General features: G+C 39.8%; 2 protein-coding genes across 4 annotated transcripts in view; both read right to left on the bottom strand.

Moving 5' to 3' along the window:
* Positions 1-207: 207 nt before the first annotated feature.
* Positions 208-17,770, bottom strand: shoc2 (SHOC2 leucine rich repeat scaffold protein). 2 transcript variants are annotated; one of them, XM_019876682.1, is made up of 10 exons: positions 17,675-17,733; positions 17,358-17,453; positions 8,005-9,053; positions 7,765-7,902; positions 7,539-7,669; positions 6,615-6,803; positions 5,716-5,838; positions 4,417-4,554; positions 4,193-4,310; positions 208-2,187 (listed from the first exon to the last, which is right to left on the bottom strand). In XM_019876682.1, exons 3-10 carry the CDS (start codon positions 8,705-8,707, stop codon positions 1,979-1,981), a joined length of 1,749 nt encoding a protein of 582 aa, XP_019732241.1. In that variant the 5' UTR covers positions 8,708-9,053; positions 17,358-17,453; positions 17,675-17,733; the 3' UTR covers positions 208-1,978. The 2 variants fall into 2 exon arrangements, with proteins under 2 accessions (XP_019732241.1, XP_019732240.1); XM_019876681.1 differs by lacking the exon at positions 17,358-17,453 and having other exon boundaries at positions 17,675-17,770.
* Positions 17,771-21,396: 3,626 nt separating this feature from the next.
* pdcd4b (programmed cell death 4b) overlaps positions 21,397-25,173 on the bottom strand; it is a 10,328-nt gene continuing 6,551 nt past the window's right edge. Inside the window, exons 7-12 of one of the 2 annotated variants that reach the window (XM_019876782.1) lie at positions 24,027-24,124; positions 22,691-22,805; positions 22,444-22,551; positions 22,264-22,374; positions 22,042-22,181; positions 21,397-21,956 (exon numbers count right to left, since the gene is read on the bottom strand). In XM_019876782.1, the coding sequence (XP_019732341.1) occupies positions 21,899-21,956; positions 22,042-22,181; positions 22,264-22,374; positions 22,444-22,551; positions 22,691-22,805; positions 24,027-24,124 (630 nt within the window). In that variant the 3' untranslated portion in view covers positions 21,397-21,898. The remainder of the gene's footprint in view (positions 21,957-22,041; positions 22,182-22,263; positions 22,375-22,443; positions 22,552-22,690; positions 22,806-24,026; positions 24,125-25,173) is intronic. The other variant, XM_019876781.1, reaches the window with a different exon arrangement.

Genomic DNA, 25,173 nt, shown 5'->3' with positions numbered 1-25,173 from the left:
CACCTCATCTGCTGATATGGTTTTGTGGCAGTCGTGCATCATCTTCACGACGTGGTGACCATCCCTGTGGGTGCCCTTGGAGGTAACGCATCAAGATGGTTCTTCAGACGGGAGGAGTCCAACCACTCATTTGAGCTTGGTTGAGGAGCTGTGGAAAATTCTGTGTAGGGCTAGGATGTAATAAATGTACAAAATTATTAAGATTGATTTCCATTGTTGGCATTTTTTAATGTACAGTCACTTGAAATAATACTAAGTGAATACACATTTAGAAAAAAAAACATTCAATGATAAAAAACAAAAACGCTGAGCAGAACAAGTCATTTCACTTGCCATGAAGAAAGAAGCAGGATATGCAAACTTTTACTGTTCACAAGAGTAAGTTCCTTTTAACATTGACAGGATAAAACCTCCTCAAAAGAAAGTCAATTCTTACTCTAAGCCTGCAAAACTCAATTCTTTCCAGGTGATGCAAACTTACAAGATAAACTTACAGATCAATTACTTCTTAATGAAAGAAAATGCCCCCATTGAAAAATAACCGATGAGAGGCTACTGTGTTTTGTGTTAAACAGAGGATGCCAATGTTTTTATTCCAAAAAAGTGCATAAGAGCAGCAGCATTACTGGGACAGTGTGGGACAAAATATCATATTAAAAACAAATTAAATTAGACGGGAACTTTTTTTTTAATGACACAAATTAAGGATAATATAAAAAATATGTCAAGGGATAACCTGCCAATGTTTTATTATCAAATTTTTTTTTTTTGAGGCTCTGATGCACTCGCCAAGTGAAGTCCTTTAAAAATGTTTGATATGTTGGTCAATGATTGAGTGGATGACAGCTATGCAGCCCAACACTGAAGAGAATATCAAACAAGTAAACAAAACTAAAATTGCACTCAAGGCAACAATCAGAATTTGTATACATTATATAAAAACATCTCCCATCATTTTTCCCATCACCTGTTTCTTTTTATCACACAACAACAGATGGGGGTGGAGTCACACAGCACCACCCACAGTGAAAAAAAAAGTCCAACTTGCTTTTTTGATTGGTATTTATCATATGTATACATTACTAGCTATACATTTGACAACTACTGCTGCTATTTCTTAAAATAACATTAAAAAAAAAAAACAACTCCAACTGCCCTATTTCATAATTGATGATAACGCTGCAATCGATTCATCCAACAGCTACACAAAAGTAAAAACAGCAGTAATAAAAAGAAAATTTTTGAAATAATTTACATCTTTGTATTCTCATGGACAATAGTGTTTAGAAATGAACCACTGGATCACTCTAAACATAGGCACAGTTTAAAAAAAAAAAAACAAACAAACAAAACAAGAGAAAGTAAGTACATAAAAAAAAGTATAAACACACCATCATTAGACCTTTGTTCTCTGTGGTCAAGAAGTAACACAAGTAATCATCTCAAGAGAGCGAGGTTGATGTCGAAAGTGAAAATATCAAAAGAAATAGGACACCTTTAACTTATGGCAGCAGCAGTAAATGTGACGATCCAAAGACTTGTTTTGTTTGTATTTGCATATAGCCGCATCCTCGCTCACATAGAAGATGCTTGGAATTACTGTAAATACATTGGCAATGGGAGCACGCTTTATATGATTAAAAGACTTGCCACTTAGCTCACAGTTACTCAATATAGAAATTCATGTACTGTATCTTCAGTTTTGGCAAAGAGATGGGAATATTTTCCTCCTGTACGATTCGGAATGGGAAGATGCGCGTGAGTGACGGGGTCCAAGAATGACTTGAATTAAGTGGAGCAAATCAGAGTCTCCCATGTGTCTCCTTTTGTCTGCCCATAGATGGTGAGAGAAAGTCTCTTCTGCGTCCATCTCCTCCGCTTTGTCCCCGACACTGATGCTGGGGTGCGGCTGACTTCTTTTACAGTGTATGATACACGGAATGGGGTGGGCAGGCAGGCATGAGTTTGGGCTCTGTCCTCAGACCATGGCACGGTATGGTCCCTGCATCTTGAGGAACTGGATGATGAAGGAAGGCCCCCCGGCCACAATCTGGGGCGGCAGGTGGCTGAGGGGACAGTTTTCAATGCTCATAATGGACAGCTTGCTGCACAGGGCCAGCTCAAAGGGCAGGCTGTGCAGGTTGGGGTTGTCGTTGAGGTACAATTCCTCCAGGTTCTCCAGTGTGCCTAAGGAGGGAGACGAGTGTAAGCATGCACGTGAACATGGACCGTCTCTCTGCAATGATCCAGGAAAAATGAAACAAATATACCACAGAGTGGTGATAATAATTAACACACAGGAATAAAAATAGGTATCGACTTCCACGGTGAAAAGGCTCAGGACCACTTCTTGTCATTACACGCTGGCAGTTCCTAAGAAGCCATTTTTTTCCCCCCTGCATATTCAGTCGGTTAAAAAAAAAAAAAAAAATCCCTTTTCAAATGCCAGTTTTTTTTCCACCATTAATTTGACCGGAATATGTACAACTCAATTGATTTTTTTTTTTTTTTTTGAGGGGAAGAAAAAGACACAACTCAGACATAATAAAGATATGGACACCTTCTTACCCTCTGGGGATGTGGCTGTGTTCAACTCATGGTAAACATAAGTCAGCACACACCTGTCGCCATTGAAAAATGCCTCTGAGTAATCCGAAATAAAGTGCAGATGTTCTGGTAGACTCTTTGTGACATTTTTCTGATGACTTCTTTCAGTAAGTCATGGTCCACAGAAAGCTTTTGGAGCATCAGAGGGATCTTATTGTTCAAATTTAAAAGGCATTAATTTTGAGGTGCAATAATTAATTGATTCCTGGACAAATAATTGTCAAATTAATAGAGGATTATTTGAGAGAATCGATGAATCAGTTTGATTTTTCATTTAAAATTCTCTGAAATCCTTGAAATTTTAGCCTCTCGACAGAAAATGTTTTATGGGCTTTGGGTAGCAGCAGAGAAGCCTTACCTTACAACGGAAATAAAACACAGCTAAAATCTCCCAAACACTTCTGGGAAAATTAGTTAGTCTGATAAAAATAATTTTCAAACATATGATTGGTGTAAATACAATAATGTCATGGCTCAGCTGCAGAAAACCGGTGTGTCGTGCTTGGCCGTTACCTGAGCCCTGAGGCAAATGTGATGTCATTTTCAGTCAACACACCCTGAGATAGCTAAAAATGGGTGTTTAGATAGGCGCAAAGAACATATTGTAATGAATTTTTTTTGGCTGACCTCCACTTTAAGCAGCTTGACAGTGACACTGAAGATTTTTGCTTATCAAGTTTGATGAAAAGTTCCATTTTGCAGACGCGCCCCGTCTTGTTTTAAGCATTTGTCTCATGCATGTTGGAGCTAGTAGCATCTCCTTTCTTGCAGGCGGAATGAAACCTACTTTTAACCTCGGACTGCCACAATGGGTCAAATGTCCGACTACTTCAAGATGTCACTGATGTTGCAATCAGTTAACGCGTGCTAAACCGAACGGAAAATCATGACCACAAAATCAAAACACCCGCCAAACCGTCCACCTGCACTGAATTCAAATTAATAAATTCTGCTATTATTTTTTTATTGTCCAGTTGTTGTTGTCCAAGTTAGACAAGTTTATTCAGTGCCCCGTTTCTGTTTCCACAAGCACTTTGTCTTCTGCCTGCATAAGCCCATGCCATGTTCCGAAAGTGACACAAAACATTAGACAGTGTTCCCTCACTTATCGCGGTTAATGGAGACCGAGACCGGGCCGCGACAGCTGAGTTTCTGTGAGTGATGGTGCAAATTGCATTTAAATAAGACAAAACAAATAAACAAACAAAAAAACTAAAATGAATCCACAACAAAAAAACACAGACATGGCCAGAGTAAGTCCACTGACCTCAAGTAGACAGAAATGTCTCTTAGCCAAGTCGTCTACTTTAAGCCACTCATAGGCCCACCATAAGCCTACAAAACTACCACCTATGGCTGCTTCATCCCCCTTGTAAATCTTTGTTTAGCTCATACTCAGCAGTAACCTGCCTCGCCACATCCAATCAACCCGTGGGGGGGGTTCAAACACGGGACAAATTGGGGACTCTAAAGCTCTTAAACCCTAATGGTTCACAAGATTGTCAAGAGTGACATCTACAAGGTGGCAAAAAAAGTTGGGTGGAGTGGCAACCAGTAAACACAAGTAAGAAAATGAAGTATTTACCAATCTCCTCGGGGAGATGTTGCAGCAGGTTCTCCCCCAAGCCCAGATGAGTCAGGTTGGTGAGGTGGCCGATGCCTCTGGGTAATGTTGTCAGCTGGTTATTTGTCAACACCAACTTCTAATGAATTCAGAGGGCAAGAAGGTCACAGCTTAGAAAAGACTGGACAAAGTCTTGGAGCTTTCAAGACTTTGCTACTCAAACAGAACTTGTTTGCAAAACTTGCCTGTAAATCCTTGAGATATGCTATTTCATTGGGGAGACATTCCAACTTGTTTTCCTCCAAGTCAAGCTCCCGAAGCTTTCTCAAATTGCCGATACCATGCGGTAACTTCTTCAGAAGGTTATTGGACAAAATTAACACCTGCGAACAAGACAAAGAAAAAAAAAAAATGAAATGCCGAATGCCATTTATACATGGAAAGGGCAGATTAACTCCACATGGTCTCATTTAACTTCAAGGGTACCTAAGAAGGTTGCACGGTATACCCGTACTAAAATAGTACTACAGTACATCCCTTTAAAGAAGCGAGACAGAAAAATTGGTCGATCAATTGGTAAGCAGTCAGAACATTTGTAATTGAGTGGCATTTAAACATTTTAGAGTACGATTGTCTCCTGCGGCCGCCTGTGTGGGAGTAAATCTTCAGAATAGATCAAAATCTGTTCACTCAGAGTACATGAGGTTCTCGTCTGTGTAAAATGTGGGTGAGTAACTCATGTTCTCATCAACTAAAACAGGGGTGTCAAACTCATTTTTGTCGTGGGCCACATTGTTGTTACTGTTTCCTTTGGAGGGCCGTTATGACTGAAACCAGATCAAAAAAGTCAATAACGGTTTATTCAACTATTGTTTAGGTTACTGTAATGAGGAGTTTGGTCACAAGAAAATGCTTACAACATGTCTCTAATTTATTAAATATGAGAATTGTAAATTTTGGTAGAGATTTTAGTAAGCATCATGGAAGTTGACATGTTTGATTTGCTTTCGCGGGCCACAAAAAATGAAGTGGCGGGCCACATCTGGCCCCCGGGCCTTGAGTTTGACATCTGTGAGCTAAAAGATAATCCACTACACCTTGAGTTAAATTCACTCTCTTCCAGCTGTAAATTTTACTCCGTTTAGACTTTGACCAAAAATGGTCTCTTCAGAGTCAAATGTACTCTACAAAATTTACTGCATACACCGGTTCACTGGAACCAATTTTCTTTGCCAGAGTCGCTAAGTAAATTCGACAGTTGCAAACAATTCACTAAATAAGAGTCAAATTGTGTTGCTTCAAGCTGTTTATTTGTCACCCCTCGTTGTAGTTAAGTATAAAATTGACGCGTAATCCAAAGAGAATTAAACAACAACAAATGTAGCTCCCTTAATCCCGACGTAGTGTCATGCAAAATGTCTTAGACATGCCAACAGAAAGTAGGACGAATGTGCCAGTCATGACGAAGATTTGAACTACACAAACCGAACAGCCCTGAGATATCCAGTACATGTCGTCTTGTATGAAAATTATCAAAGGCTCACCTCGAGAGACACCAGACCGCAGACATCCTCTGATATCTTTGTCAGCTGATTGGTGGCTAAGTTAAGCTCCACCATGCTGGTCCATGTGCCAAAGTCCAACGGCAAAGAATTTAGCTGGTTGTCCTGAGGAAGACAATACCATGCATTTAGAAGCCAAATGTGAGACAACTCAATAAATCCGTTCAGGCAGCTGAGCAAACCAGCCCACTGGGCAAACTGTGTTAGCTCGATCCAGAATCAATTCTTACAGATTTATTCAAACTCAAATGGCACCCAGTGCCGATGGATCTGTAAAAATGTTTCCGATTTGGGCCAATTTAGACTTGAGTAGGATTACTGTTCACACAAGTTAGAAACAATGTGAGGGAAATTTATCCAGAACAAACATTGAAACCTTGCATGTGCACATTTTATAGATCACGCTGCTACCACATTTCACAATGGGATATTTAAATTAGGGAACTTCTCACTCTTCTTCGAAGAGAGTGAAGAGTTAACGATATACAGTATCTTTAGCGCTGGTTGTGATTAACTGTGATTACACTGACATTTATGAGCGGTGACAGTAGAGTAATGCTGTTTTGACATGTAGCCAAGCCCACAATATATTGAAAAAACAAGACTGGGGATTTTCCACTAGATTCGTATTTCACACATTTTATGTCATAAACATATCAAAATGATCTTTATGAGTGTGATTTTTTTTGTCTTTCGTTATTTAAGGTCCAAATGAATCAATTATGTTTTATGAATTTCGAACATGAAAAAAACCCTAAAAAGAGCAATAGATCTTGGAGAAGATATTCCCTACTATATCTGGAAGATGTAACACAGTGTCAGGCACGATGGGCTGAAGGCAAATGAAGCGAAAGGCAATTTATTCCAGACCAAACATGTACCTTCATGTTAAGCTTGCTTAAAACTTTGGCCCTGATGAAGATTCCAAAAGGGATCTTGTTAATGCGGTTGTGCTCCATGTTGAGCGAGTAGATGGTTGAGAACTGGGATGGCCCACCCACAGGGTATGACTGGAAGCAGTTCCTTGCTAGCGTCAGGCTGGTCAGGTTGACCAAACTTGACAGGAGACCCTGTTTAATAACAAACAGAGGCACAACAGAAGCTAAATACGATCAGACAGAAACTGTGGGAAACAAAGTCAGCTTCTTGAGCCTTGAGTGTTTCAGCAAAAAACAGGTTTTGCCTTTCCAGCAGAAATACTTGATATCTTTGCTGTCCAAAAGAAAGCACGCATGTCCGAAGGAAAAACGAAAGAAATCTACAATGGCAATAATGAGTCCACTAAAAAGATGCAGTCGTCCTAAAATGGTTGCAGTATGAATTCGCTACACTGACACCGCATGAACAATAAACATGGAACATGGGCGTAAACAATATTGAATATCACACTACATGACAGTGCACACAAACAGTGGACATTCTTTGTAAATTACTTTTACTATTATTTTTCCTGTGGACAGTTTTGTTTTATCTTATCTTTAATCAATATCCCGTAATTGTTTTTCTTATTTTAAATTGGCAACTAGCTAACTAGAGAGAGAGAGAGAGAGAGAGAGAGAGAGAGAGAGAGAGATATGATATGATAGCAAGAGAGAGAAATAGAAAGCGCGAGAGAGAAAGTGATTCAAAGAGAGCGAGTGCAATAGCGATAGAGCGATAGAGCACACTTGCAATAGAGCGAGCGAGCATGCTAGCGATAGTGAGAGATAGATAAGATAGAGAAATAAAAAAATTTGCATTTTTTTTTAAATATTGATATTGGGACATGACGCATTATTTTTGACCGAGTTATGGTTTTTACTTACCTCTGGTAACACTGAAATGTTATTGTTTTCAAGATTTAGCTCTTCCAGTTCTCGACATTTGGCTAATGATCTGGGGATGGCTGACAATCTGTTGTATCTAAGACCCAAACGGTTTATGCTGGCAAGGTTTCCTGAAACATAAGATTTGCAAAATTATTTCCTATCAACAATACACATAATTCAATGCTGCTTTAGAGATGGAAAAAGCACAACGTAAATGGCATACCTATAGTCTCCGGGAGGTCTAAGAGCTCATTGTGCTGCAAATCTAAGTTGGTAATTTGTGTGCAATTCCCAATCTCCTTTGGTAAGTGCTCCAACTGATTATGGGCGACATCCAAAGTAATGAGGATGCGAAGTTCCCCTGGAAAACCATAAATAGGATCACCGGCCATGCTTTAAGTAGAGGGGGAAAAAAATTGCTAAATGACACTCCATATGGGACACACTCGCTCGTTTCACCCACCTATTTCTGCGGGAAGCTGCTTGATCTTGTTCTCCCGGATGCTGAGCATTGTGAGCTTGGAAAGGTTCCGGATGTCTTTCTCCACTGTGGTGATGCGGTTGAAGCGCAGGTAGAGTGTGGCCAGCGATGTCAGTCGGTAGACGACGGGCGGGATCTCCCTCAGCTTGTTGTGCCGGAGATCAAGCATGCGGAGCTTCTTAAGGGAGTCCAGTGAGTCGGGCAAACTGGTCAAGGAGTTCTCGCTCAAGGCCAACGTGAGCAGGCCTGAGAGGCAACCCACTTCGGGTGGTAGGCTCTGCAGTTTGTTGCTGTATAGGTAGAGTTCAGCCAGCTGTGTCAGCTCCTTGATGGAGGTGGGCAACATGTGAATAGACCGTTTTGAGAGATCCAGTCTCATGGAATTTTCCTCCCGGCACTTGTTAAGCTCCTTAATCACCTCGGCATTGCTGGATTTCTTGCGTGTACCTGGTGCTGGGTTTGGCCGCTTTATGGTATTGTCAACTGAGAAGGCAACACCCGGTGTCGAGCTGCTCGTGTCCTTCTTACCTTCTTTGGTTTCTTTCCCTTTGGTCTTGGTTTCTTTGCCCCCATCCTTAACTAGACCTGCCAGAGCCTTAGCCTCCTTTTCCCTTTCTTTGCCTCCCGAACCACTTTTAGGGTCCTTTTCTTTTGAATCTTTTTCTTTGCCTAAAGTACTACTCATGTCGACGTTATCGGGTGTCCTACAGAGTTGCTCATGAGGTTTTTGTCGGGTTACTTATTTAGGGAAAAAGGGATGAGGACAGTTGAGCGGGCTTTTAAAGAAAACATCACTGTGCAGGACCACGCACACTTGTGATTTGCCTTGGGAAAAGAAGTTTTTTTGCAATACTTTAAAAATGTTTTTGGTTAAAATGCCAGTGAGTAAAAAATCTGTTGAAGAATCTGGACTGTGGCATCCGTGGAATACATTCTTAAGCGTTGAAGCTGCATACAATCATGGGGACTTTTAGGTAAAACTTGTGGAATTCTTTCAGGCTCAAAGGGTCAGCAAAGTCTTTATAATCCCCCTGTTGAAGAAAAAAAAGAACATTTTTACATTTTAACAGTTTTAAATATAACAACTTACAGTGATTTGGAGCTTTCGCTGTTCAACAGTTCAAACTAGGCATCAAACAGTTTATGGATTATTGATAAAACATAACAGTTATTACTTGTCCAAATCAACTTTGAGAGCACAGATTAATAGTAGTCCCAACCAGTGTGCACCGCAACACAATAACAGTTTAAAGAAGACACAAAACATTGAAGTCGACTGAAAGCAAAGACGGTGTGTTACATCACCTTTCCATTTAAAACTCCCTCACCGCCAAAGACTTTATGAATCCAGACATTCAATCCCAGGTACGTATTTACAAATATCTTCTTTTTTTTTTTTTTAATTGATGTGATGGGGTGCTCGGTGGTCCAAAAAAACACCGTCTTCGCTACCCATCCCTACATAGATGTATCTGGTTCAATAATTTTTCATTTGTATAGGTTTCGCTTACACTCGCCATGGTGTCTAATTTGTTACTTTATTGTCATGTCAATGCACAAGCAACATCAAGTTTACTTCATGTTTAACCAGTGAGCTAGGTTAGCTGCACAGTTCACACCGCTGTCTTAGCTCCGTCTGACAGATGAAAGTAAACGCCACAGATATTTTCTCTATTATCTTCAAGTTTCAAACCTTGCATGTTTCGATTATCTTTCCCCGGTTGCGTCAAACCGATAATCCTTACATCCAAATGCTTTGGTGAGAATTGTTCAATCGGTCAGCAACAACTCTTGTCTGTGGTCGGGGCAGACTGCTGGTTGTCGTTGCAGAGGTTGCAGGATTGGTGACATGCACAACACAAAAATTGGCTTGTCAAGTCATGGAATTCAAGTCAAAGAAGGTTTTTCCTAAGTCGCAAAACATTAAATGAAATGAATTAGTCGACTGAAGTCCAAGTCATGTGACTCAAGTCCCCCAATCTTTGACAAACGGCATTGGGACGTCTATATTTGGACAATCGTTTTGTATTTCATAAAAATATGAAACAAAAACACTTCAAAACAAGTGTGGTGACGTGTCAGTGAGTACCCTTGAGTACGGAACACAAATGGGAAGTTGACCAATCACAGCTAATCTGTTGAATGTAACGCACCTAACCTCACACCAACTTTCTGCGACTAAATAAGCAGACCAGCGGGTGTTGACATTACAGATGCCGCCAGCCCCACCTCGACTTGCATTCTGCTATTTAGCTGTTCCTAATTGTCAGTACCTCCAGGAATCATTGGGGTATTTATGTCTTGCGGCTTTAAATCTTTAACATAAAGTAGTGCCTTTTGTGGTCGACCGTGTCCGTTAAGTCTCAGTGAGTGTATAAAGCGGCTTCACACATGCTAGGCCACAGCAAAGAGAGACGTGTTTGGATGAGGATCTGAAGTAAGTGAAAAGGTTAGCACTGCTGAGACTCGTCTTTAGAAGTGGCCTTCAAAGCATTGAGTCTCCACAACAAGAGGTCATATGACCTTTCGGGAAAAATCACTGCACCCCTTACATGGCCTAGAGTTTGACAGACCCTTCCCGAAATCAAACATGAAATCATAAATCAAAGGACAAACATAAACTGTGGGCTGTGACAGGCACGTCTGTGTAAAAGAATTCTGACCATAAAATGAGAAATGCCAGATCCTCCCTCCATTGTCATCTAATCCAAACTGAACACGAAACTTCCTTTTATGGTTGTGCGTTGCATGTCCCTGCATGAGAACATGCTTTGACATTACACATAGCATAAAAGTACTATTAGATTCATCTTTTTTTTGGGGGGGGGGGAGATAAGATGAAATAAACAAATGATGTCAATGTTCTTTTCAACCAATGCCCCTTCTCCCCTAGGAAGAAAAAAAAAACATCAAGCCATCATTGGCTGTACTGTATCCTCATCATTTTTTAAGAGAAACTTTTGGGGAAATAAATTGTAAATGCCCCGAAAATGGCACCTGCGGAAAGACATGCTTACGAGGCACAATTTAAACTGCAAGCTATCAGTTCAGCGGAGGACCGTAGGATTCGAGCAGCTGCGAGAGAATTCAAGGTCAACTCATCCATGGTGCTTGATGCTTTCGTTTTATAAAACGGCACCATCTATCCATCCGGGAAAGAACGACCATGGCGCAGCAACATCCGGCGGCTTACAAGCAAAAAAGCTGGCCATCTTCCGCACAACTACTTGTAACATTACTGAGCCCATTAATGTCATATAAACACAAGGGGGAGTTCTGATTACCACAGTAAACTGCCTTGCCATGAGGCAAAAAAGATCACCGCTCCTCCATTGTAACAAAACGGAGCTTATGTGCTACATCAACCACATGGCTATGAAGAGAAGTTGAACCACTTGAAATAAAATTGCTGCCAATAGTGATCAGGAAATAGTCATGAAAGTATCAAGTGAGTGAATGGCTGTGTCTGCGTGTCTTGTGTGTAAGCAACGTGTCACGTTAAGCTCAATTAAACTTTCATGTATCGAGTACTTTAAAACAACCACAGCTGTATACAAAGTGCTGAATTGACACGGTGCAAAAAATTGACGGCAAAGCACTGCAAGGGAAAGTCCGGTCTTCGAAAAATTTAGAGCCGTAAATGAAGAAAGCCAGCATGGCGGAGACAGCAGCTGCATATGGGACACAAGAATGACGCAACACCCACAAAAAGCAGCGGAGAGAAGAAACAGCCATGTGGATGCGACATTAATATCGCTGGCCAGATGCACTTTTTGGTTGTTGAACACAAACACAAGTGAAGGATGAACATTTCAGTTGTATTGAATTTTTAGAAAAATATACTCTAGTCAACTTTTAAGGAGATGTCACATGTTTTCATTTCACTTTAAAAGATACACAGCTGGCCTTGGGAGCTCGCTACACTTTTTGTTACAATTTGAAAACAAAGTTGTCTTTTCTCTAAGACCTGAAAGAAAGAAAAAAGTGTGAACATGTAAATCAGAAAAGCTGGTTAATAAACGTGCTTAAAGGCATTTAAAAAAAAACAAGTGTTGGGAGTTTTTATTTTGCTAAATTTCCAGTTTTTTTTTCCGACCAGTGAATATTGACTTAAAATATCAGTTATAGGCCTCCTTAACTACGGTACTAATAATCTGTATCAGCGTTGAAAAAAGTATATCGGTCCAGCATTAATTAAATCTATTGTGATACTGGCAACAATTATAAACCGGGGAAGCGGGAAGACGACCACCACAAAGGCTATGAAAACTTCAATATGACATTTACATATGTATATTTACATATACATTTACCTGGTAAATCAAAGAATTTCAAAGTGGCCCTTGCAACCTTTGCAGCCCTAGAGGTTTTTCCTTAGGGCTGATTATTTTCCCCCTGACCCACCGACCTCACAGGCAGTGCCGACTGTAGAAATTATTACAATTACTATACTACACCAATATCGTGTGAATATACGTTGAAAAGGATTTGCAAATCACTGTATTCTGTTTTTCACTTACATTTTACACATCGCAACTCCCTTGGAAATTCAGCTTCGTCTTTCTACAAAATGTAACAAAATAATTGCTACTTTCAAAAGCTACGCATGACCGTCAAACTGCTACACAATGAAGGATTTATTTGGCTGCAATTACCAATTGATGCTTGCTTGGGAATTCACATCTTAAATAATAGAAATTCTTTGTCTTATAAAATGCATCAGCGTAAGCTAGAAGGACTTTAAAATGTGTTTCTGTCGAAAAGATCTGGAGACGAGTGCACTGTGTGCACTGTAAGCACAAACATGGACCATGCTGACTCTTTGCCCCCACTACCTTAGAGTCACCTTTGGCACACAGTTCAAAATGGCGTGTCACAGCTACTAGGCATCTACTGTTCATGTCAGGATTCATACACTATATCTGGCTCCATGTCAAGTGAAGCAGATGTTCAAACCAAATAAGTAGGCGACATCAGTGATGCTGTACAAAATAAGGATGCACACAAATTATATATACTAAATATAATGTCGAAAATGAACAAGCTAAAATCTAAAAAAAAAAAATACTAATAATATACTGGAAACAAAATTCCACCTAGTGCAGCAGCAAACTAAAGACCTTCTTCAGTGGTCAACAAATCGATTCCGAACAGTGCTGTCAAAGTAAAACCAGACCACTTAACTCTACTTTTAGGAGGTAGCTGCATGAACACATTTGAAGTCATGATTTCAATATTGTACAATATACGGACCGACTACTCTAGTATATAAATTAATAAATCTCAGTTGAACGCGAATGCTCCATTTACAGACATTACAAGTCAATGTTGCACTGTCGTCACATTCCAAATGAAATTATTTCCAAACCGCAAACATTATCCCCATCCTGAGATGCCAGCTTCACGTTTTTGCTATCCACTCGAAACAGAAGGCCCGCTACAACTAATGTCACTCAATTTTCTCCTCTAACTTGTGTTAGGTTTACCTCAGCTGCTTCCTTCATGTGTATTGTGTAACAATGAAAACTGATGTTGATATAATGGTCGTTCGGGAAATTCAGTTCTTTTAGACCTCTTGCACCCGACAGTCGCGCTACAAAGAGGCCACAAAACATTATCGGAGACAGCACACATTATTCAAACTTTTCCCATCTGGTACACGCTACAGGAGTGTCACAGCCAGAAAAAAATGAAAAAAGCTTCTAGCCAGGCGGCATCTGACTCCTGAAGTAGTGACATCGCAATCTGCTAACCAACCTATGCAATCCTTTTCTTCTGTAATTCTGCTCACTTGAATGTTTACACTGTATAATACCCCAGCGACCTGCAATACATAAATAGCCCAATGTCTGCATCTTTGCACATTAGACACATATAGTAATTCCTTGCTGTGTCGACGATTTAATTTTTTGTTAATTTTATGTGGCCTGTGAAACCTAACAACGCATAATCTGGACTAAAATTTAAAATTGGCATGTGTAAAAAAATAATGTTTAGATTTTTTTGTGACCAAATCCCTTATCATGGGAACCTGAATAACAGTTGAATTAACTATTCTTCTTGAGTGCTGAATTCAAAATGAGTTCTCCGTAAATTTGTGTATGGGGTAATTTGAGGAGGTACATTAACATGGTTTCACAGTCAAAATGGCACTATTAGGAAAATTATAACTATAGTTTGGCCCGGACAAAAATGATTTTGACACCTCTGGCCTGAAATAGAGTATGACTACTGACAAGTTCAAAATGTCTTTTTTTTTTTTTTTTTTTAATTGTACACATCATCTCCCTTTCCGTTTGGCCTTACTGTGTGTCCCCTAAAAGTGATGTCATCAAGCAGGACCTTTAAGTCACCGCCGTAGTGCTTCTTTTATATTGCCAATCAACTCTTTTTGGAACACAAGGTAACTAATTGTCTCCTTTTTGGGAACACTTTTGAACAATTAGATGCTGAAAAACCGGGCTTTGAAAGTTTCTGTCTAAATAAATGATGGGCATTTTTGGGTGATCCCAGTAATTGTGTGGAAGTGGATTCTTATTCTACCTCATCTTTTTTTTTTTTTTTGGGCTACCACCACCACAGGAACCCGGAATGTTACATTGTGCCGTATAAAACTAAGATAGTGCTGTTCCATTTGGCAATATCTTGTATCTATGTACCTCTGGATTATTTTGTTTTAAAAAATTAACAAAATTACAGATCAGCGAAAAAATGTAATGCTTCTTGAAGAACATCCTTAATGTATTTATTTTGATTCTTTGGACTTTAGTGCACTCCATGAAAATTGGTTGTACTAGCAGATATTTTGAGTGATATTTACTTGGTTATGACAGGAACTGGCCACTCATTACATGAAAAATACTATATCAGGATGCACAAATAGACAACACAATTTACAGAAAACTGGTCAATACCGGCTCCAGCTGAGCATCCTACCAAACCAATGGGAATGGGAACAAATATAGGCAGTATAAGTCTACCCAAATAAAGACAACGGACCCAACACTTGCACATTCGCAGAGCTTAGGGTAATCATCTTCAACTGGCATGAGACTGAAATAACGCTGCTCAAAAGTACTTGGATGGAGCCAGAGTGTGCTTGCTTTGCACTAACTTCAGGTGCATATTCTCGTGTTTTTTACATTATTCTTCACGTTGAGAAAAAAAAAAAAAACGAAACAAGAGTGATTAATCCTTTGAGATGCTGGCTGAAAGGAGGTCTACAATGAGGTGTGCAAAGAGCTTGCATAATATGCTGACATCACAATTTGACAGTCCAAAGCACATTTTCCAGAAAGATTTGGTCAAGCACCAAATTTTCCAAGCTTAAAAGATATTCAAGGGCTGACATTCAATTGCAATAGAAAGGACCAGTATATTCTGAGCATGGTACTTCTCATACAGTCGAGCATTTATACATTACGTTGAGGCATTTCTTTTAGTTTGGTTAACTTGAACTGTTGCTCTCGTCCAAAATATTCGTCTAATTAATGCCATATTTTCAATGTGTTTTACCAGACTATCTTCTTTAGTGTCAGCACAGAACCTGTTGCAGTTACCTCCCTTGTTCTTTACACATTGGAGAGGGGGAAAAATAGAATACAAAATAAGATAATGAGGTTTGTTTCAAGTTCAAGTGAACAACATTCAAGCTTCGATCAACTCATTGCAGCATGCCAAATGTGCACCTCCAAAAACAAAGGCATAAACTTTGCAGTTTGTGGTAATTGCAGCTGGAAAACAGAACAAACATCATTATAGGTGGTTATTTTTGAAATGATATAATGTGGTGTCCAACTCTGACTAAAAAGCCATTGACAAAATAGACTCTTTGAGCTAAACGTTTATGTTGTTAAGAAAAAACAAAAATAATATTTTTTTTCATAAATATACCTCAAAAAAGTCTAATGGGGCTTTTGTGGATTTTAAAAATATCTAATAAAAGTAATGGTCCTATAAAGACACATAGAAATGTGAGTTCCCAGAAATTACAGTTTGGCAAAATGCTAAGTATTACGATTATTATTACGATTACTATTATGATTATTATTCATCCATTATCTGAACCGCTTTGTCCTCACGAGGGTTTCAGACGTGCTGACTTCGGGCAGGAGGCACGGGGTGGACCCTGAACTGGTTGCCAGCCAATAGCAGGGCCCACACAAAAACGAACAACAATTAGCACTCACAATCACATCTCGGGAGAATTTAGAGTGTCCAATCAACCTCCCAAGCATGTTTTTGGAATGTGGGAGGAAACTGGAGTACCTGGAAAAATCCCACGTAGGGACGGGGAGAACATGCAAACTCCACACAGGGAGGACGGGGCCATTTAAAAAAAAAACTCATCAAAAATACCTTTAGACAACTCAAGTCATTTCTGATTACAATTTGCAGTTGACCAGTGTTATCTAACATGATGATCACTAATAAACGTACCGGTATTAATGTGTGACGATCAGATATGCCAGCATGCAGTAAGCTTGCTGGATGGTGAGGATTTGAATGAAATAAAGCATAACTGTAAGGGCTGAGAAAATGCAATTAATTTATTGGGTTGCTGATATAGATGAACCATTCGATAGTTGGTTAGATTACAGTTCAAACTGTGGACGTCTGCTGTGTAAATGACAAATCCTGGGGATCAGATTAACAACATATCAGTAGCGGGTCGTGCATGTCATAAGTCATGACACCTTAGCTACATTAGTTCCTGTGCATGCAATGCAAAAAGTTGTGTACGTTGTCTCAAACTTGGCACACACAACCTGACGTCAGGGAGTTGTAAATTCTAAATTCTCCCTAGATGGGGTTATACGTGGACTTGGTCTAACGAACTGTTTAGCAACGTTGCGCGTAAGAGGAATACTTTTGACTGCTTGGATGAGGAGGACAAAACATTAGTTGAACCCCAATTTCAGGAAAACCAATGGAATGTGTGTCTGACATGAATTCAGGAAATAAAAGAAAGTGAGCTAAACGTCAATAGCAAACGTCAGTGTAGAAGATTGCTAACTTGCTAACGTCAGCGAGCCAGCAGGTTAGCCACTCGGGCTAACTGAATTCCGAGACACGTAACAAGTCCGAAACACGCCGCTGCAGTTCGCTGCTTCCAGACAAGCTCTTGTTCTTTCCACTTATTTGGGGAGACGGCAAGCGTCTTGTATTTGCTGCTGTCTACTGGCGATTGTATTTTTTCTCAAATTAACCTAGTGCAACGTAGGCCCAAGCAGAGCGGCTGACTGACGCGAAGCCACGACTTGGACCAAGAAACGAAGCCTTCACTGAGGCCAGCTCAGGGCCAACGGACGGTCGGTCGATCGGTAAACACCCACCACTAAGAGCCACGGAAGCAAGCGACATCTTGGCGCAAGAGGCAATGACGCCAAAGAGGGCGCGGACTCATCTTTACTACAGCATCCAAGCTGTTCCTGTATTGAATGTGAGCCGAAGAAAGAAAGAGAAAAAAGAAAACACTCCAAAATCAGCGGCCATTCCGAAGCTGAACAAAAGAGTGCGTTTATACTCGTTACAGTAAAATGACACTCGGGCGTTACGTACGTTTTAGCAAAAACCTGGTCAGTCTATAATATCTGCATTAGCGTGACAAGGCGAAATGGCATGTGTAAATCGGATAATATAGTGTTTTTACCTTCAGAGGTATGACTCCGCCATCCTCACCGCTTCCTCCTCTTTTCCAACCAGCACTGGTGCCCCGCTGCCCGCCCCGCCCCGCCCTCGCTGCCATCAAATGCGTCATTCCGCGCGGACCAATCGCGTCATTTGACACCAACCGCGCCACGCCTGCCTGCAAGGCGGACATGCGCAGTGAGCTCCGACGGTCGACGACGCGACAACAAGCTGCGAACAACTTCTCTGCAGCTTTCCAAGAACAGGAAATTCACGGTGCATGACCACTGTCCACGAAGTCGCTTTACAATATAATAAAAAATTATATACAGTATATATGTTAATCAGATTTAGTTAGGTATTCGATGGTGATCCAACTATTTATTTACATTGCATTTGGCATTTCAAGTGTTGATGAGGTTCTGGTATATAAACTCCTAAAAATGGCTTCTACGGGTTCACTGCAACAAAATCGAATACCTGGATATATATATATATATAGAGATATAGATATATATAGATATATATAGATAGAGAGATAGAGATAGATATAGATATAGATATATAGATATAGATAGATATAAAATAAAATGTCTACACACACACACTCAATAATTATCTCTAGAGTCAAAATTTGATTCAAAGCAATTGTTATTGCTTTAGTCTGAATTCCCATGCTTACAAACACATCAAAATGCTTAATCTCTTATGGTTGTTTCTACTGATCGTCCTTTGTCATAAATGGATCAATCTATTTCCCTGCATACAAGCAGAAATGATTCAGGAAGACTTACAAACTTGTACATTTTATAAAGCCTATATTGTAAATTTGTAAATCTGAGTGTCATTGCCTCACCAGGCATGAAGCCCACCGCACATCACTGAAACAAATGAATAACTTCATTATGTACTCCTCATTTGTAATCATTTCCACACTTCTATTCCTTTGCTTTTGTAATACACTTTTTCACCATAACGTCACATGTTTTTCTCAGTGGCAAAAAGAGGGATAAAAAAACGGAACCTTTAGGGGTACATTTTGTGGTCAAGACCACAGCTAGATTTTGTGATCGTTTTCAGTTCTAGGCAGTGGCAATCACTCACTCTTCGTCCCCTCTTGTTGACCAACATTAAAACGTCTACAGCTTTGTTAATATGTAAAAGACTATATGGACACCCTGTACTTTTCTCTTTCCAAAAGGTCAATCTTTGACCAAAACCTTCATGCTTGGATATTTTGTTTCAGATATTAGAGGTGAAAAAAGTAGGGAAAATAACATTTTATAAATACTGTATACCGATGTTCCAACCATGGCCACTTTCTAATTATATTTTATGGGGATTGCAGTGTTATGATGTTGGCTCATCACATGTGTAACCTTTGACCACAGCTATCTCAAATGACCTCAACGTTATCGCTAGTCTTAGAAATACAGCAAAATATGATCAGCACACTTCATAGGGGGAAAAACACACATGCAAACAAGATTCAGTTGAGTGAAGATTGATATAGGACCACAACGTTTTACTACATACTCCAAATTGTCTGAATTGCTGAATAACCTAGAAAATGAACAAAGACAAACTGTAATGTGTATAAAAACATTATTATGCTACACAAAGTTATAGATTTATGAGGTTTGTTGTTTTTTTTTTTTTTTTTTTAACTTTTCCGGACATGATCATTAAAACACAAATAACGCTAGTCAACAAATTCTTAATTGTTTTTTGAATTGCAACTAAAATTTTCTCGAATATTTTTGCACTAATTCTGAATCTACACTCAATTTTTATTTAGTACATCAGGTGCATCAGGTTTTCATCATGCTACTACTACTACTACCACTAATAATAATAATAATAACAATGATAATATAATAACAATAATACTGTGTTTGCAATATAGTAATATTTATGAATGAAGGGTTATGCTCAACATGAGGTGAACATTTTCTCTGAATCTATATAGCGATAAATTACAATGCGCGGTAAAATCCAAATGCGCAAGCTTTTGCAGGTCAGACTTAAAAAAATGAAAAGATCAAAAAAAAAACGATTTGCTGAAAAAGACTTGTTTTAAATGAGCGTCAAAAATACGTTGACCACACAATTCCAGCTGATTAAAAATTGCTGTTGACTCGTGTAATCAGAGTGATACTCCAGATGTCCTTAATATTACAGCTTGTGGTGATGAAATCAACAAACGTGCATTTTATGCAACTTCTATTCCCTCATTAAAACAAAATCAGGGGAAAGGTCGGCGAGAGCTTGTTTGTGTTCGTCAAAGTGTTGCCTGTAGATGGCAGTAGCACACTATTAGGGTGGCAAAGGCGCAGAAGAAAGTGACGTTATCTAGCAAAACGTTGTCCTGACAACTGTAATATTCCGAGTAAAAGGTGAGTAGTCCTTTGACGATAATTGGTAGAAGGAGCCAACAACTATTTAATTTTTAACTGCAAGCCTGAGTTGTGATCGCGTTTCTTAAAAATATCCGCGTTACAGAATGAAGTAGTGTTTGTGTAGATAGTCAAGGTAAATGCTAATCGTAGCGTCAGGTCGGCTAGCTCAATGTTGTTTACAAATGACAAAGCACTTCACTATAAAATACTTAAATTCGGACTGGTCGTGTGGGTCACGCCACATTAGCCGCGTGAAATATTGAGTAAGAGCACTTCTCAGGACAGCATTTATTGCATTCACAATTATTGTCTGCCAAAACGTTATAGACACGATTTTATTTGGAATCGTTTTAATTTTAACACTAAAGTCAGTGTTTGCAACTGTCCAGTTGTCATTGAATTACAATTCATCAGATTTACAACGTGAGTATTTTCAGTCACTGTATGGCGCACTTAGATACAAGAATCCTACTGGTACAAAACCAAAAATGCTCAGTTGATTGAATCGCGATTTATTCATTTAACAATATCATTGCATCATACGGAGAGCAATTAACAATATCATTGCATCATACGGAGGGCAAGAGCTGTTGACCACGGCAAAATCATGTCGACTTTTATTGCCTTTACCCGACGAAAAAAATATATGTATATTTAGTACTCCGGTTCCAGTAAAATACTTATCATAAAATACTTACCACTCATCAACAGGTCACACAAGAGGACACAATGCCAGAGGTAAAATCCGTATTCAGAGAAGTTCTGCCGAAGCAAGGTTTGTGCACATTTGGTTCATCTTAACATATATAAAGTATGTGTGTGTTAAATTGGGAGATGAAAAAAAGCTAGCGTGTCATCACAGAGCCACTATTGATTTAGTTGGCAAGAAAAATGATCACTTAAACTTAGTTGTGCATGTTGCTGGTGGATTTTTTTTTTTTGTTGTCACAGGGCAGCTTTCTATGGAAGATGTCCCAACGATGGTGCTTTGTAAACCCAAACTCCTCCCACTCAAGTCGGTCACAGTTGAGAAGCTGGAGAAGATGCAGATGGAGGCTCAAGAGGCTATCAAACAACAAGAAGTTGCAATGAAGGAGCAGTCGCAGTAGACCTGCGGTGGATTCTCTCCATCAGAGCTTTGAATGAAAGAGGAATCACGCCTGTTAGATACGAACCAGCCAGCAATGAAATACATTTATAATGCTTTATTGAGCAGTGGATGGATTGGCGGGAGGTTAGCAAATGAAACGTTCATTATTTACAACTACCGTATGTCTTGTTTGTAGTGTTATTTATGTATTATATAATTTATAAATTATTGGTACGTTGCCCCTCACCCAAGAAGTCTTATTCTTTATAGTTGTTTTAATGAACAGACAAAGAGAAACACATGGCAAATCATGAGTACCAGTATGCGATTGATATAAAAATAAACACTCTTTCACACCACTTCTTGGAACCTGAATTGACCTTCAGAAAATGAGTCACACAGCATAGAAAAAGCAGCTAGTAAAGGGGGGCCAGTATTGCATACAACATTCTCCCCTTTATTTTCCATACGCCATTCTATAAAGCTCTTAACACAAAGCAGTTGTGTGTACAAATGTTTGCCTCGTAGAACACACAAAAGGTGTGGCAGTGAACTCAGTTGAATACTGTACATCATAACATGGAATGACTGACACACAGGTGTGGCACTTTCAGGGTTAACTTAGGTTATTGTTTATATTGAAACATGGAAGGAAATCATCCAGTGAGCTTCAGTTTCAAAAGTGCATTTTTTTTGCCCCTAGTTTGGAAAACTATGCAAGTAAAAAAGTACTGGAGCTGAAAAAAAGCACTTCTCCTTAGCTTTCAGTTTTGATGACACCCCCGTCTCCTTCGCTGACAAATCTCTTGCGACCCCTAAGAGGAGAAAGAAACCGATATTGTTCACAAGTTTCACACTCGTATATGTTGTAATAATTTTGCAAAGAGAGCGTGCACTTACCTACAGGGACAAAGATCTCGTAACTTTACATCAATGATTGCCATATTGAAGCTCTTTTCAACAAATTGCTCAAGGATGAAGTACGCACGAGGAACATCTATGTTAATTTCAGCTATATCCATATAAACTCTTTCATAGCCCTAAGGGAAAAAAAAACTCAGTACTGTACCTCAAGTGAAATAATATGCAGTACATAAGTGAAACCAGTAGGTGGCATCTTACCCTTCTCATTTGGTCCACAGTGATAATGGAGGACACAGAGAGTGACTTAAAAAGCTGCAGAACCATTTTGAATGTCTTCTCTCCCTTGGACTCCAATACCATGACTATAGCCTTAAAGAAATAAGTTGCAATACTGAGCCAGGTCAGTTGGTGGCTGACTGCGCCTGCAGACTGACTTACCTCATAGACAAACTCATGGTGAAAATGAGGAACCTCTAAATCTTTCAGGCACCGCTCAGCCTCCTTGCTGTCGCCGGATAGGATGTATTCCTTTAGCAGCAGGTTCATCTGACAATATTGAAAAGAGAAGGTAGAGAGGAAAAAAAAAAGGTGTTTTTGTTTTACCCCGCAACAGTGGACTCCCAGTCATTAAAAGTCGACAGGAAGTGGAAAGCGGTAATGATGTAATGATCTGAAGGACTGTTACCTCTTTGACAAGCTGCGTGACAGGTCTCTGGCCACCGCCTGCGCCCCATTGGTTATCTATACGAACCCCACCCTTACTCATCTTCAAAAGCACAGCCGCCCGGTCTAGGGCCGCCCTGCAAGATCAGTGATTCATGTGTATTCAAATCAAAACATTAAGTACACTTCCACAATCTAACACAGGAACTCTGGCAAAAACACATCGGCTATTACAAGAATAATAATGCCCAGTTGTGATTGCCATGTCTGTGAAGTATCAACAAAACACAATACATCTTGGTATGATGCAGTACTGTTCAACAGCAATGAAAACTACAAACATAAAAATGTCTTAAAACTCAGTATAGGGAACACTTTTCCTTAGTTCCAGTGAACTACATTCCACTCACTATTACTTGTATTATTGCTTGCATGATTTGCTGTTTGTTGTGGTTTGTCACAGAGACTTGTGCCTTAGGTGCTTTCACGTGACTTTTTCACCAGTCCAAAGTAACCACTAGCGAAATGACTCAATTTCACCAGTCACGCAGTTTTCACAAGCAAAGGTTTCAAAGTGACAAATGAACGCTAAGCATGGCAGGGACAACGGGAGCAAACAAATTGCGTGCGACTCATGGTCTCAAGAGGCATAACACCGCTGGCCTCATATTCAATCTATTTGTTGACTTTACAGACTATGAAAAAGGAGTGATGTCATGCCCTGTCAGTTTCTTGCACTGGTTGCACTCTTGTGTGAAATACCGGCATTTGGCCTGCCAGAGAGTATGTTAAACGGCATTATATAGCATTACAGCATAGTATTTATTCTAAGTATTGCACTGAGGTGACTCAGAATTTAGTTAAGCCACACTTCTGATTGGCGCAGGGCGCACATGTGTGACGCGGGTGTGCGCGCAGTTCTTCGTTAGTTTCAGCAAGTTGTTCTTCCGATAGGCAAACGGAGCACCACAATTTTAAATGTGAACGATTCCAGGATCTTGATCTTATGAGATTCGATGCCCAACCCAAGGTATATTTGACTTACAATTGCCTCACACATCAACACTCGCCAAATTGAATTTTAACCCGCGTTTGGTGGGTTGGCGGGTGTTCATTGAGAACCCAGGTCGTGAGACTACTGTCTATAAAAAATATTTAGAATAATTTAATACCATTTTTTGGGGCTGAATTTGCCTTTATTTATGTTGTTTTATACAGATTTCATTCTTTTTTTTAGCAGTATATGAAATTTGATGTTGATGGTCTAATTAAAAAAAAAGTATAAATCATGGAGTCAAATTTTTTTGGCAACTCTACCAACCTCCAAATAAACATTTTATCTAAATGTAATCACATACCTCGTGTATTCACAGCCAACTCTGCCTTTGTATCCCTCAATGTAGCTCTTCGACAATATTTGGTCACGAACAGCTCGTGCGATGAATTGGCCCATTAGCTAGGGAACAAGAATAAACATCTGTCTTTAATATCACATGATTTTCAGAGATATTAATTTCCCCCACTGACAAGATTCTCTTAATGAATGAGAATGAAAGAAATGATGAAACTTTAGGGGGCGTTTTGGAATGAAATGGCAATAAGACCACCTGAGATTGTCGTCTTTTTTGAGCATTTCTTTCCTGTTTAAAGGCTGCATGGGGCTGCTATTTAATTATTGTCAATTGTGTTTATGTTGGGCTGCTGTATGATGATAGTTGTTTTCAATAAAATTATTCAGACGATGAAAACTATTCAGAACTAAGCTGTTACGTCACTGCTTTGCCCTCCAAAATATGTGCTCTGCGATTGGCTGGTGACTGGTCCAGAGTGTACCCTGCCTCTCGCTCAAAGTCTGCTGAGATAGGTTCCAGCTTATCCGCAACACTAAAGAGGGAGGACAAGTTATATCGAAAGCGGACAATGTCATAAGACAGAACTGAAATGTGATTTAGTTGGAACTGGTGAGAAAACCCCACCATCACACACAACATAGAGTGGTGGCATGTGTGTGTATGCTTGTTTACTTTTGTGCAGGCGTGATTTTTCGGTAATCGAAAGAGCTGGCTTTGTTGCCCTGGCATACACAAAGCGGGCACTCAGCACTCTGACTATTGTTCCTGTACAGACAAGTCAGTTCACTCTCAATTTGGTGCTGGCTTGACTGGCTGCCGCAAGAAGAACAAAAGGCAGTGTGTGCGTGTAAATGTATGAGAATCTGAGAAAGCTAGAGGAGTGAGGGATACAGAGGGATGTTTATACTGGCCCTATAAAAACACAGATCTGTGAGACAGAACCGGCAAGACCAACTGAGACAGAGAGGGCGGGGTTATGGGGAGAGGTCCCACTCGTAGGCCTTTCAGAGTGCTCTGCTGAGCTTGCATTTTTACTGCACAGCCAGACAATCACCAAAGATCTAATGTCTACACAAAAAGGACGGGGACACACACACACACACACACACACACACACACACACACACACACACACACACACACCCACACACAG

The sequence above is a fragment of the Hippocampus comes genome, unplaced genomic scaffold (assembly GCF_001891065.2).
Source record: "Hippocampus comes isolate QL1 unplaced genomic scaffold, H_comes_QL1_v1.1 scaffold51, whole genome shotgun sequence".
In the NCBI taxonomy this organism is placed as follows: domain Eukaryota; kingdom Metazoa; phylum Chordata; class Actinopteri; order Syngnathiformes; family Syngnathidae; genus Hippocampus; species Hippocampus comes.
The sequence above is the reverse complement of the archived record's forward strand: the minus strand, read 5'-3'. Positions and strand labels throughout refer to the sequence as shown.